The sequence below is a fragment of the Sceloporus occidentalis genome, unplaced genomic scaffold (genome assembly GCF_023333645.1).
Source record: "Sceloporus occidentalis isolate IW3139 unplaced genomic scaffold, rSceOcc1.0.p SCAF_87, whole genome shotgun sequence".
In the NCBI taxonomy this organism is placed as follows: domain Eukaryota; kingdom Metazoa; phylum Chordata; class Lepidosauria; order Squamata; family Phrynosomatidae; genus Sceloporus; species Sceloporus occidentalis.
Genome location: NW_028317067.1, coordinates 120,561 through 134,588, shown reverse-complemented (window position 1 = coordinate 134,588; position 14,028 = coordinate 120,561). Strand labels below are relative to the sequence as shown.

General features: G+C 44.9%; 1 protein-coding gene and 1 non-coding gene across 2 annotated transcripts; one reads left to right on the top strand and one right to left on the bottom strand.

The window, feature by feature from the left end:
• Positions 1 to 164: 164 nt before the first annotated feature.
• Positions 165 to 6,115, bottom strand: LOC149284823 (long-chain fatty acid transport protein 4-like). The gene is made up of 12 exons (XM_089496096.1): positions 5,955 to 6,115; positions 3,692 to 4,086; positions 3,294 to 3,452; positions 2,985 to 3,054; positions 2,818 to 2,909; positions 2,540 to 2,649; positions 2,224 to 2,433; positions 1,628 to 1,754; positions 1,248 to 1,385; positions 875 to 1,039; positions 602 to 748; positions 165 to 322 (listed from the first exon to the last, which is right to left on the bottom strand). The coding sequence occupies exons 1-12, from the start codon at positions 6,113 to 6,115 to the stop codon at positions 165 to 167; spliced, it is 1,932 nt and encodes a 643-aa protein (XP_089352222.1).
• Positions 6,116 to 11,560: 5,445 nt separating this feature from the next.
• TRNAR-UCU (transfer RNA arginine (anticodon UCU)) lies at positions 11,561 to 11,646 on the top strand. The gene is given in 2 exon segments: positions 11,561 to 11,597; positions 11,611 to 11,646. It is a non-coding gene; the product is annotated as a tRNA-Arg (tRNA).
• Positions 11,647 to 14,028: the final 2,382 nt, after the last annotated feature.

Below are 14,028 nucleotides of genomic sequence, written 5' to 3'. Positions count from 1 at the left end.
GTTCCCTGGCAAACCTCTCTTCTTAGTACGGTAATACTTTGGTATGTGAATGTTGTCAACCGATGAAGACGCTGGGACGGCTCTGCGGCCCCCCAAGGTGTTTACTGCATTGCAACCGTTTAACTTGTGTCACGTGACCAGAATCCGACCAATGGGGGACAACGCTACAGCTTAAACTTCCCTGATTGGATCCGGTTATACAATTCTTCATCTAATGGTATGTACTTCCCTTGCTGAGCGTCCAAGACATATAAGGGGTCCTTGACCAGATGAGGATTAAAACTTTCCTTTTTCACATCCGTCTTCTGAAATTTGAAGGTTCCTTGAGGAAGAAATACATACAGAAAATGAAAACGGAGTTCTATTTATAGTTATCATACAAAACAACCACTTCTGCAGAAAGGGGGAAAAATGGGGTAGATAACGGGAAAGACATAATTTTACCATCTTCCTGACCAACCATTGGGATTGTCTGCGCAAAAAAACGTCTAGAAACCGGCTACTGGTTTCTAGACCCCGTTCTTCTCCCTCAAATGGACCGACAGCGGTATATGTTGTTGAATGCGCGGTTCTCGCGGATCTTTCCCCTGCCAACGCTCACCTGTTTTGTTGACCTCCGGCAGCAGTCGTAGGAACACGGGGTGTGCGTACCCTGGCAGAGCCTTCTTCAGGTCTCGGACAAATCTGTCGAGGTCGCTCGAACGATTGGGGTCCGCAATGGACGCCATTCCAGCTCTCCCTTCCGTTCCTGGGCAAAAAGGGAGAGAGGCGAGAGATAGTAGTTTGATATTGAATATTGGGAAGGGTCCTCATCATGATGCTTTGCCTTTCCAAGAATACTTAGCTTAGGTTTATAAAATGGTGCATTGATTACCTGGGACTTCCACGCCGTAGACCACCACATCTGCTTGTCCAAGGAGCCGACTTAATATTCCTTCAACTTCCGTGGTTGAGACGTTCTCGCCTTTCCACCGGAACGTATCTCCTGTGCGATCACGGAAATACATGTATCCCAGCTCATCCATCACCAACACGTCTCCTGCGGGGAAACGCATAAAGTCAGTGAGGTTTCCTACAGAGCTAATGAAGCCAGACAATCGTGCGTTTCTTGGCACCATGCATTCTTATTCCTGCCCAGTCCTACAGACAAATTCAACAGCTAATAAAGCCCTACAAGAACACATTTCTAATTATGTTCTGGAGTATCCTGCCCAACATAGCAGTTGCCTACTATGCTTCAGACTCACCACTGAGATATGCGGTGTCTCCAGACTTGAAGACGTTATTTGCGATCTTTTTGCTTGTTGCGGATTCATTGACGTAACCATCAAACCTGCGCAGGGGATCCGACTGTATGATACGTCCAACCAGCTGTCCCGGCTCCCCTGGTGTTAAAAGGCGACGTGTACGTTAATGATGATGAAACCAAGCAGCTGCTTTCCCAACATTTTCCGGTTCAATAGACTAAATAAGCACGTCAATGGGTTGGGAGCCCCCCAAAATCCTCAGTAAAAATAGAAACTTTATTAATCTTATGTATCGTAAAAAAAAAAATAATAAAAAAAAAACAAAAAACACAACAAAATTCAATGTTTTTCTCCATAAGTGCTTTCTAAATAAAACCCACCTGGCTTGCAAGGGATACAAAGGCCGTCTGGGTTACGGATCAGCTCCATTGTTTCTTCGTTCACCTTCATCAGCCGGATTGGATACACAAAGGGAAGGATTCTGCTGTTGAACCCGCAGGATCCTACCTGTGGCAGCATCATATAAACGTGTTACATATACATTGATACAGAATTTAAATGAACATCAACCGAGCTATAGAAAAAGTTAGATCATGGTTTCCTGATTAACCTCTCCACCATTAAATATGGGTGAGCTTGTGGGGGAAGACATGAGCAAGGATTTGGGTATGCTTATAGGTAATGCAACAACAATGATATATATACACAATATACAATATATCAGTAGATCTACCAAAGTTATTGTAACCTTCCCTACACTATTCAGCGTTTGGCCCTGCAATGCTCATGAAGCTCAGGAGTGTAAGCTTGCTCAAGCTCCTCATTGACTTCAGCCTCGTAGACCTCATGAAGGTCAATACGGATACACGTAAGAACTTTACTTACACTGGTGGGCAATTTCAGATCATGGGTGGTCTGCCCAACTCCATTAATTGGCACTATACTAAGTAACAAGAAGAGAAGCATAAGCACTCACGTTATTGTCAAAGTTGCCCAAGCTACAATTACACTCAGTGGCTCCGTAGAATTCTGCAATCTGCGGGACGTGGAAGCGCGTGGTAAACTCCGTCCAGATAGCAGGACGCAGTCCGTTCCCAAGCGCCATGCGCACACGGTGTTTGGATTCTGTATCTCTCACTGGCTGGTTCAGGAGATACCGGCAGATCTCCCCAATATACTGGACTATCTGTAGATGGGGAGAAAAAAATAAATCAATAAGAGGCTACGACTGCTGAAGAACCAGCGGTGGAAGCGGCAAGCCTAATGAAGGGTCTTATTGACCGAGCTCTTACCGTACAGTTGTATTTCACGCAGTCATCCCAGAAACGAGAGGCAGAAAACTTCCTCTTTATAACTACGGTCAGTCCGTGCAGAATACACTGGCCCATGCCCACAATGTTACCTGCGGCGAAATCATGGAGTTTAGAAGAGGGACTCTTGACGGACTGAATGCCATAATCAAAACAAGAAAGACTAAAGCAGAGACACATAAGGTCGGGACGGAGTACAGAGGTACACGATAAACCCCCCCACTAAGAGACCCCCAACTCTCCACCCGCAGCCTCTCTACCTGCAGAGTGATAAAGCGGCAGACAGTCATACACAACGTCGTCCGGCCGCATTCTGAAGCCATAATACACCAGTGCCGCCATCCTGAAATACCTGCGAGGAAAGCGAGCGTCAGAGAGCGGGCCTGCAGGCGGGGACAGCGTTGAGATAGTAAAAGGGAGCACTCACCTACTGTGAACCACAATAGCAGCTTTTGGAAGCCCAGTTGTACCGGATGTGTAGATATAAAATAATTTATCTGGGGGGGGAAAAAGATGCAGACATCAGTGGAGAAAGACCGGCAAATGGCCAAAAAGCATTGGAATTAAAGATTACCAAAAATGTTTACATTTTGTTGGGAGTGTAGGTCTGGAGTGAAGTCTGAACTTCAAGAAATGTGTTCTCTTTAGCACAACCCATTATTTTATTTTTTTAAAGATCTGATCAATGATTGAAATTGGTTTTATTTTCCGTAGAACCATAAAGACGACGGCCTACCTGTAAATCCTCTCCCTGGGTCCTTCGGTGGGTGGCGGGATGCGCTCTGGAGCAGAGAGTCAACGAATTCGGTCCCAGGAGGAACAGTTGCCCGGTCGCATTCGCCTAAACAGTATAGTCGAGCCGATTTCCCCATGATGGAGGAAACATCGCACATAGCTGGGAACAAGAATGCCACAAGTAATTTTATCGATCTCCTCAATAAATCTTTTGGAACCTTAATTGCCTTTCTGAAACCAAATATGAAGATACCACAAGTTCTTCTTGATGTGAGTTAAATGGATAAGAGGTATTTTGCAAACTTATTAAAAAAAAATAACCTCAGATGAAAGTCTATCTCAAGAATTCAAGTGGTTAAATATATAATGAACCAAAGTTTGCCCCAATTACCTCCTCACCTTGGGACATCTCTCTTCCAAATATGACAGCCTTGGAATTGGACACGCTGAAGCAGTGTTCCAGGGCATCCAACCGTAAGTTAAAGTTGATAAGAGCTGCCTCCACTCCGATTTTAGCCATGCCTAGCCAAAGACCTACGTATTCATTACAATTCTCCATAAACAGGGCTATGACATCGCCGCAGCGGAACCCTTCGGCATGAAGGAAGTTGGCCACGGCATTGGAGAATTCATCCAACTCCTTGAAGGTCCATGTCGCGCCCGTCCCCTCGAAGATGAGCGCCGTTTTGTTTGGGTGCCTCTTCACGCACTCCCTGAAGATGTGAGGGATTGTGTTCTTTTCTCTTAGGTGCCGTTTAACTTGCAATTTCACCCTGAAAAGGGTTATCGCTCCCCTGAAAGGAAGAATTAGACTTATATTAAACCAAATGTCTTCTGTGACATGGAAGGATTAAAGAAGAACCACTCTCCTCACATACTCATGGTTTAGGCTCTCTTAATCAAGAGCTGGTCTTCAGTTTCTGGGATAGATATCAAGGACACATAACTTTGAGAAGTACTTTTGGCAAGGTCTACCAGGGTCCAGCTTCAGACAGAAGGTAATGGACATTCAACATGCCAAAGCAGAGTACTGCTCCGTTCACTTTGCAAAGTCAGTAAGTAGAGCCTGAAGGGCCACAAGGCCAGTTCTGTTATCATTCTTTGCCATCAGAAACTATGGTGTCTACCTACGGCATCGCTGCCACGTTCCTTATTAATTTCCCTGATGTCCCTCATTTCTACGGGGCGCAGACTATTTGTTGGGTATAATACTCCGTGTTCTATGGCCGTAAAAAAATTATAAGAAAAATAAGAATAGACTTATGTGAAGCCTCAGGAGGGGAGGTACGTTTCCTCTGGGTTCATCTGCTCACCGATGCCTTTAGTTCTCTTACCATTACCATCTGAGATGTCCCAGGAGGTGAGAAACCCACCAACGTCCAGCTTGACCACAGAAGTTTAGGTCTCTAAAGTTTGTGAGCAGGGCTTTCTGTGTCATGTATCAAATGGCCCCTGCCGATGTGGAATACCCCATGCTGTCTCTATATATACGTTAATGATACCAATAAGGCTCTGAAACCGCTACTGAAGACTTTGGGTCAACTCAGGTCACGGTGAATATCTCCAGACTACTGGTGAAACGATTGGTCCATTTTCGGTCAATTTTTAATAACATGGGTTATGGAAACAATGTGACCTTATTAGTTGACTTGAATTATTCTAATGTGATATTTCTGGTTCAACACAAGCAGATCTTTAACTATAGTGAATAACTTAATTGTTAGAAACTTGCACCCCGGTTATCAAAACTCCATGGCCACGTCTGGGTTTTTCGAGACAGGTACAGGCCACCGAGCAGAGTCCAGCTCTTATCTGCTGGGTCTATCGAGAAATGAAGTCCAAGGACTACACGAATAAAACAAACAAATGGTTTTATAACCTTGCTAAGGTTCAACATGGTGCAAAGGTCCATAAGGGAATGGGTCATACCACTCGGTGCGTTCAAGGGGCAAACCAGAAGATCTAAAAGCACAACCAACATCCATACTTTTTGCATTAAGGAGGCCATATTGGTAATTTTTTCCCAGGACATGGACATCCCGCTTTACATGTAATAAAAATGGTTTCATAACACATACATTTTGATAAAACACTCTGAAAATAACCTCTTCATCTTTTTGGTTGGTGTGAAAGAAGTCCTCCCGGATGCGGCGGGCAGTTTGTGACCCACTTACTGATGAATGGGGAACTCCCATAACACTCAGCCAGAATGACAGATTTATAGCTCAGTGACAGGAAGCGTGTCTGTTGCGTGCCCCTGGTGTAGTGGTTGCGAGCCATGTGCTTATCACGGGCACCCCACTGACAGCGTAACAATGAAGTGGGGCGTTATAAATAGAATTTAGATCACACACTACATCGTAATGGCTTCCTGCAGGTTTCCTAATGCAGAGGAAGAGCAATTCTCCACTTTAACGCTTTCACGCCGCAGACGAGGCAAATTCCCAGTAGGATAATAGGGGTCCCCTCACTTTGGGAGGCAAAAGAACTTGGTGTGAGGCTAGATAAGGAATGCTTATTCTGCATTTTACTTTACATCTGTTTTACTTTACTGAGAGGGTAGTAGGTAAGGTTCACAGCACACCAGCAGAGGTGGTTTTATGTCTGCATCAGATCACAGTGCTAGATCAATACATTTTTTGGGTTACGGGTTTAGACTCACCGCACATCCCGGCCCACGGTCTTGTAAAAAACCTTCAGAAACGCCCATCCTCCCGATCCGAGGTAGAAGACCAGCGCGGCACCGGTGGCCTGGAACCAGGGCAGACCCACCACCGCCCTGAGCAGCAGCAGCAGAGAAGTGCAGGCAGCCGCGCGCAGCATCCTCCTGCAGAGACACGGACAACTGTCAGACGAGCCTCCGACACGGCAACCTTCATACGACTGGCCCCTCCCCCTCGCAGCCCCCCCCCCCCCCACGTGTTCAATACAGACCCAAAACATACAGATAAAGCAAACCCAGCGAGCCGGCTGCAGCATTGCTGCGTCTTCAATAAAGACACAATACAGACACACCAGAAATAAAAACACAGCTGTGTCCAGCACGGGCGCTCACGTCATTTATTTTATTAAAGGGGAATTTCTCTCTCTTTTTTTTATTTTTTTATTACTAGTATCAGATTAAAACTACGTTTTTAGAAATATTGATCCGTTTTCTCTTTATTTGCCCCGTAACGTTAGCCATTTGTATCTCGCTCTGTCATCTGAGCCCGATCTACTAGACAAACACCCCCTACTCCTTATCATACTGCCTGTGGGAAACGATAGAATGGCTCAGTCCTAATCACCGAGCCGCACACTCTGACTAATGAAAGTCTATGGAGGAACGGACTTCATTAGCATTGCCATAAAGCATCGGGTCACTGTGGTGTTTGAGCCGGGAAAGTCACTCAAGAATAACGCATCCCTGTCAATCATACCTACTGACTCTCTGGGTTTGACCCGGGGCCTCCAGGTCAGTTTCTCTCTTCTAGGGTCAGAGAAGCTTAGTGTGGCCACACCCACTCCCTGCCCATTTTCCCCTGTGGAGTTCCCTCCAATTAAAGTGTCTCGGGGGTTACCCCGTCCCTACATGAAGCCACGCCCCCAGAAGAGAGCCCTGGCTAGCCTTCCCATTTCCAGGTCTGCTGACAATAATGGCCGCCCCCAGGTCCGCAGATAAAGAAGGACGTTTATCGGAACAAAACGAGATAAAACCAGGTTTTTGTCAATGCCAACCGACATTTCTGTATACAGCGCAGGGGGGTTATTGGCGTATACAGCGATGGGGGAGGGGTTATTGTCGTATACAGCGATGGGGGGGCTTATGCTCCAGTTATTTAGATCCCTATTTTCCAGATCACTATGAGAAAGAAGGTGTGAGGAAGGCAAATTCCTGGTGTGCGAGCGAACGGCCCTGGCACAGCCCGGCACCAATCTCAAACAAAACGAGCCGCCTGTACCGGATTAATCTCTCAGATCTGCATAGGATTACCAAAGGTCAGTAGAACAATAATCTTTGCCCGGAGTGTTAAAGTGAAATTTAACACAAATAAGGGGAAACATTATATATATATAGATATATATATATAAATAATTGTGGGATAATGCATGGAGGAATTCTGCAGAATCCCCCCAAACATGGACGTACGCCTTTCCCCACACCTTGCAGGCCCCTGCCACATACTATAATTACCACCAGTCAGCTAAAAATGTTGGGGTCACTTAGAAATGTCTAAGTGTTTATGAAAGAAAAGCACATTCTGTCCAATAAAATAACATGAAATGGATCAGAAATCCAGCGCAGATGGGGTTAATGGTGTAAATTACAATTGTAGCTGGAAACATAGGTGCACAGAGGCCCTTTATCACTCCCATCACTCCTGTGTCCCAATGGCCCTTTATCACTCCCATCACTCCTGTGCTCCAATGGCCCTTTATCACTCCCATCACTCCTGTGTCCCATGGCCCTTTATCACTCCCATCACTCCTGTGCTCCAATGGCCCTTTATCACTCCCATCACTCCTGTGCTCCAATGGCCCTTTATCACTTCCATCACTCCTGTGCTCCAATGGCCCTTTATCACTCCCATCACTCCTGTGTTCCAATGGCACGTTGTGTTCGCTGATTCAAGTTTAAAAGGCTAATTGATCGTCAGAAACCCCTTTTGCAATTAAGTTGCAGCCAGAAATTGTTTTCATTTAAAAAAAAACAGCTAAGTGACCCCAAACTTTTGAATGTTATTGTGTGTGCGTATATGTACGTATATATATATATAAATATAAATATATATATATATACACACACACATATAGATATTTTTTTCCTTCAATGACCATAGCAGTATTGTATTTCAATGAGAGAAAATCAGTGGTGAGAAGAACCATCTAACCATGGAGGAAACTGGGAGCTGCAGCTTCTCCCTAAGAAAAAATAATAATAATGCCTATTAAAATACTCTCAATGAGAGAAAAGTCAAGTTAGCACACAAACCTTAAAAGTTTTTTTCCACTAATCTTGGATGGCGAGACTATTTTATTAGAATTACTATAAAAAATATATACGTCCTCATTTAACCCTAGAAAGCCACACGAATGTTCACAATTACGGAACCCTAGAGGACGGATTGTCTATCTGCTATTCTGCAAACCTGTTTAAATTAAAATTTGGCAGCGAAGCCTAACATTTTATTTTTTTTATTATTTTATTATTAATATTATAATTTTTAAAGACAAGCCACAGAATAAATACTGAAAGACGGATTTAGAGTACGAAGCATTGCACGGGGAATCTGGGCTTAATTATTCGTATTAGTAGAAAGTAGGTGAGGGTTCAGAGCGGTTGACTATAGTGACAAAGTGACGAAATCCGCCGACCCGGCTCAGTGACTCACAGGCGAGGGTTACTTGCGGTTCCATGAAACGAGTGTCTGTTGCATATGGGTGTGAGTATATATATATATATATAGCCAAAAGGTCATGACGAATCATGTTATCTACACCATGGATCCAGATGAAAGGTCACGGGGTGGGTGCAGGGGGGGGGGCAGGTTAATGTGGGGTAACAGGGAAACGCGTCAACAAGAACAAACTTGACATCAGCTGAACATCTGGAGCTGCACCAGTCCGTAAGAACACAATTTGTAGATCAAGTCTCATCCTGCTGTCAAAAGAAATATTATGTGGCCCTAACGCAGGGGTGTCCGACCTGCGGCCCTCCAGCTGCTGCAGGACTACATCTCCCATAATGCCCTTTCAGCTAAGGGGCTGGCGGAGGAGTATGGGAGATGTAGTCCTGCAGCAGCTGGCGGGCCGCAGGTTGGACACCCCTGCCCTAACGTCTGTCTGGAAAGCTTGCAGGTTGTATTAAAGGGACAGTTTAATGTCCCTGGCAGCCTTGCCCCTACTTTGAGTATTTTAATAGGCATTATTATTATTTTTACTTAGGGAGAAGCTGCAGCTCCCAATTTCCTCCATGGTTAGATGGTTCTTCTCACCACTGATTGGCCGAGCCCCCACCACCAATTGGCTGGACCCCCACCACCGATTGGCTGGACCCCCCCACCTGCAACATTCATCAAGCCTCGCTGGAGCTGGTGGTGGGAATATCACAAGGCAGGAGGTGATAGGAACACATCACGCATGGAAAATAGTGGAGGGTGGGGAACAGGGCAACTGCATGCGCAAGGGGGGCATCGCTTAAATTTAAAGGGATCTCTCAGCTAGCGGTTGCATTAAACTGTCCTTCTGCATTATCAATACTACCCTACAGCACGGATTCTGAACTCCAGTCCCTAGCTTTACAGTCTGTGTTACACTATCGTAACGCTTTTACGAGTTGGTGGCTGTTAATGGCCCCGGGGCCCGGCCCTGTGGAACGCGTCCATATTAACTCTGCCAAGACAACCTTTGACTTTACATCAATCAATAGAACGCAAGCAACTGTCCACGCGTGCAAATATATATCTTTAAACAATTCAGCAGTTATTTTAATAACGCATTTTCATCAACCCTTTCTTCTGTTTCCATTACAGCACGATTTCCCATCATGCACCAGACCTTTTTCTGTTTGGCAGGTAATTTTATGCCAAACTTAGTTTGTAAATGGGACAGAAATCCAAAGAATTAGTTCAAGATGTGCCCAAATTCACCCTTTCTAAAGAAAAAAAATCTTAAATATGTTTATTTTAAAAATATAAATAAAATGATTTTTTAAATTCATGTTCTCTCTCTCTAAAGGTTGTACATAAAATGTAAGCTTATGAGCCGAGTCTTTTTCCCCTGATATATAAGTCTGTCTCTTAGGTCGGCCGTCGGTTCTAGTTTTGTCAGACCCTCTGAACGTAGGGACTGTAAGGAGCGCTGCAGACACTGCTGGCGCTATAGAAATAAAGATAATTATAGTCATCATTGGACCCCACATTCCTTACACGGGGTCCATCATTGGACCCCACATTCCTTACACGGGGGTCATCATTGGACCCCACATTCCTTACACGGGGTCATCATTGGACCCCACATTCCTTACACGGGGGTCATCATTGGACCCCACATTCCTTACACGGGGGTCATCATTGGACCCCACATTCCTTACACCGGGTCATCATTGGACCCCACATTCCTTACACGGGGTCATCATTGGACCCAATGTTCAATGACGGTAACATACTGGCCGAGTGACAACCCCAACAATGTACCTACTGTGTAAAAATAGCCCTATAGCTGCTGCAGGACTACATCTCCCATCATGCTCTTTCAGCTAAGGACCTGGCAGAGGTCTGGTACAGATATTGGACATCTGTGGGGCTGAGAAGCAGAAATCACAAATCGGGAGATAAAGACTGTTTTTCCTTTATACTCAAGATACAATATGCATTTGATATAATTAGCTAGCAGCGCCAACATCTAGAGTGGCCCTCTTAGGGTATTGTATGTATACCTACTAAAATATTTTGGACGTATGGCGGCAATTCCCATCACATATATAAATCTTATATATATATATATATATATATATATATACATATATATCTATAGTAAATCTTATACATCTTAGGCACCCCTCAAGCATGAGATGTTGGTGACAGATCTTCTATAGGGTGGAGGACATGTCATTCTGCATATGGGTGTTTATATGTACACCCCAAAGCTTATAAACATAGATTAGGGGGTCATCTGACGGGTGTTACATATAAGCACCCCTAATGTATACAGTAAGGGTCCATGTGTTGGGGGGAAGGAGTGCAGAAAGGGGGACTGAGAGGTCCCAGCAGGCACACATCCTAATGGGATCAGGAGGCATGCAGCATGAAATGGGATTAGAGGATACAAGGGTATAGGGGTATAGGGACACGGGTCAGGGACAGCTTGTCACTCACCCTCCTCCCGGGACTCACCACCGGTCAGAAGGCCCCCTCACCCGCCCGAAGGCTGCAGCTCACCGTACCCTTCTCCCGGTGCACACAGGTTTTGCAGGGAGCGCCCTATCACATGGCACAAACTCCGCCTACCACTAGCCATGACGTGGAGCATGCCGGGAGGTGTAGTCTCCAGATACGGACGAGAACAATGTTAACGTGTCGCAGAGCAAAGCATCGTGGGACTTGTAGTCAAAAAGGGTGTCTTTCAGGCGATATTGAGCGACAAACGCTGGGCCGCAGCGACCTCTTTACTGGGTATATTTGGTGACGGAAGAAGAATCGTGACAGTAAATTATTATTTAATCATGTTTAATAATAGGACATTTTGCATATGGTTCTGAGACGAGCCCCCACCCCTCAGTCTCGGAGCGGCTCTGTGGCGCAATGGATAGCGCATTGGACTTCTAGAGTACTGATGTGATTCAAAGGTTGTGGGTTCGAGTCCCACCAGAGTCGGCTTTTGCATTTAAATCAGATATTACATCTATAGCCGAATAAATAGGGATTATTCTCTCAGTAATTCATTATATGGAAGTTTTGAAAGTGTAACACATTTCCAGGGACATCTTACATTCTATTGTTTGCATGATGGACGTCTTTACCCTTGAGCAAGGTAGAGGCATCCACTTCTTGGTTCAATATATCAGATGTAATGTAAATGTGAGTGTTACTTTACTGTGAGGGTGGTAAATAAGTGGAACAGCCTCCCAGCAGAAGCGGTAGAGGGTAATAGAGTGAAGGCATTTAAGCATGCATGGGATAGGCATATGGCTGCTGAATCTCAGACGAGACCAACGACTGATTAAGGTCTCTACGGGCAGGCTAGATGGGCCAACTTAGTCTGATCTGTTGTCTAATTGTTTCATTACCCTTCCTTAATCACCTGTATATCACAGGGGGGGACGAAGCCACAGATTGAGAGCCACCGACATAAGAGACCCATTCTGCCCATCTAGTCGGCCATTTTTAATGTTGTAAAAACTCAAATCAGTCGTTGGTCTCGTCTTAGATTCAGGAGCTGTTTGCCTATCCCATGCCTTGGCTTCCCGTTCTCGGGTTAACGCATGGTTATCCCTCTACTAACTTATCTTTCACCTCTGGTTGAGCTGCTGATGGATGTTGATTGCTTTTGGCAGCCTCTGCCGGGGTAATGGAGGACAGGAGAACTATTAGATGCCAGCTTCTCTTCTTCTACCTTCTCAGATGTGAAATGTTCTCCTTACCAACCGTCTCTTTAAATAAAATTACACCGTAGGTCATACTGAGGAACATAGTTCGAAGCCGTGACAGTTCCCGATGTGTAGAAACTTCCCGGCAGAGGTGGTCTTCTCGCTGTAGAAGACAAAGCATAATTGTGTTCTGCAGATATAAGCACATGCAAGGAACGTGGGTTGGAATCCCACCGCAGCTGAGTTTTGTAACTTCATTGCTAGAAAGTAGGATTAAGTTGCTTCTAATGCATTCTCTAGATGCCTTTCCTAAAATGTGATACCCTTTCAGTCCAACTGTTTCAATCAGAGTAGCTGAGTTATGTTGGGTAGTGGTTAGTCTGCAGTTGTGAAGGAGCGGCATTGTTTCCTTTGTAACAGGGTACATTATCTCATTTATCTAATAAAAACATAGAATTTGGCAGCAGCCAAGACCCATTTGGCCCGTTTTTCCAATTAATAGGTTGGAACTTGCAGGACCAGAGCCTTCTTCTTCTTCTTCTTCTGTACCAGGATGTACTTCTTCTGTTTATGTTATTGCCAATTTTGCACATTAAATTTGGTTGTGATTAGGAAATAGAAGAAATACAGAGGTTATTATTTACCTGGAACTGTATGTTATATCAAGGGGCACTTTAAGGCCATCGCCGTCTGATGACGTAAGTGTGGTCAATGGCCAGATAGGCGCAGCTGCACGTTGCATAGCCAGGCGTTTCCAGCCGGCGACCGCGTGACAGAGCGACAGGTCGGGTGAGTATATGGTGCTGTTGGCAAGCAGCCCACCAGGTAGTTGCCCAGTGTGCCAGATGGCCAGTCCGGGCACTGGGGTCAATACCGATAGATACTGTAGATGGTTTGGGGCAATTAATAAAGAATCCGCATGGTAACCTGCGCAATACTGCCACCTACTGGCGCTATTTATCAAGTTGCAGTATTATATTCAATCCTGGCGGACGCCACTTTATTATAATACAATAAAATGACACACGTAAAGATCAAAGAAACATAAAAACCCACAAACAAAAAATATATAATTTAAAAAAATACTTTTATTCAATATTTTTGGCAATAAAAAAAATAGGAACAAAAGATTGTGTAGTAAAGCAGCCCATTCCTATGTCATACCCCTAAAAATGAAGCATGAATCTGTAGCAGAGCGGCTGAACCCAAAATATAGCTAACGCCGTGTCTTAAATACACCTCACTGGCGCCCTGTTAACGGGGCAGATTCTGATGGGGAGCATCTAAGAGGCCCAATCGGTTTCTCAGTCCTCCAGTCCATCCCAGGTGAAGCTTACGGACATGCGTCCCAGAGACTGGGAGGTTGTGCGTCACTGCCAGCGCTGCACAAGCAAAGTATGAAATCTGGACTGGGGATAGAATGGCAAAGCCGGGACTGTGCCACTTAAAAGGGTGACAGTTGGGAGGTATACTATGAATACAGCTGCAATAAATAAAAGAGCATTGTTATTGGAAGTTGAACTGGCTGACGGGCGACAGGTTATACATCATAGTCACCTAGATCTTGATTAGGGGATAATACATTCCATGGTTTTGGGTTGATGACTTAGGTGTCCGAGAAGAATCCCAAATTATCATAATCATACCTGGCAACTTTCTCAATGAGCTG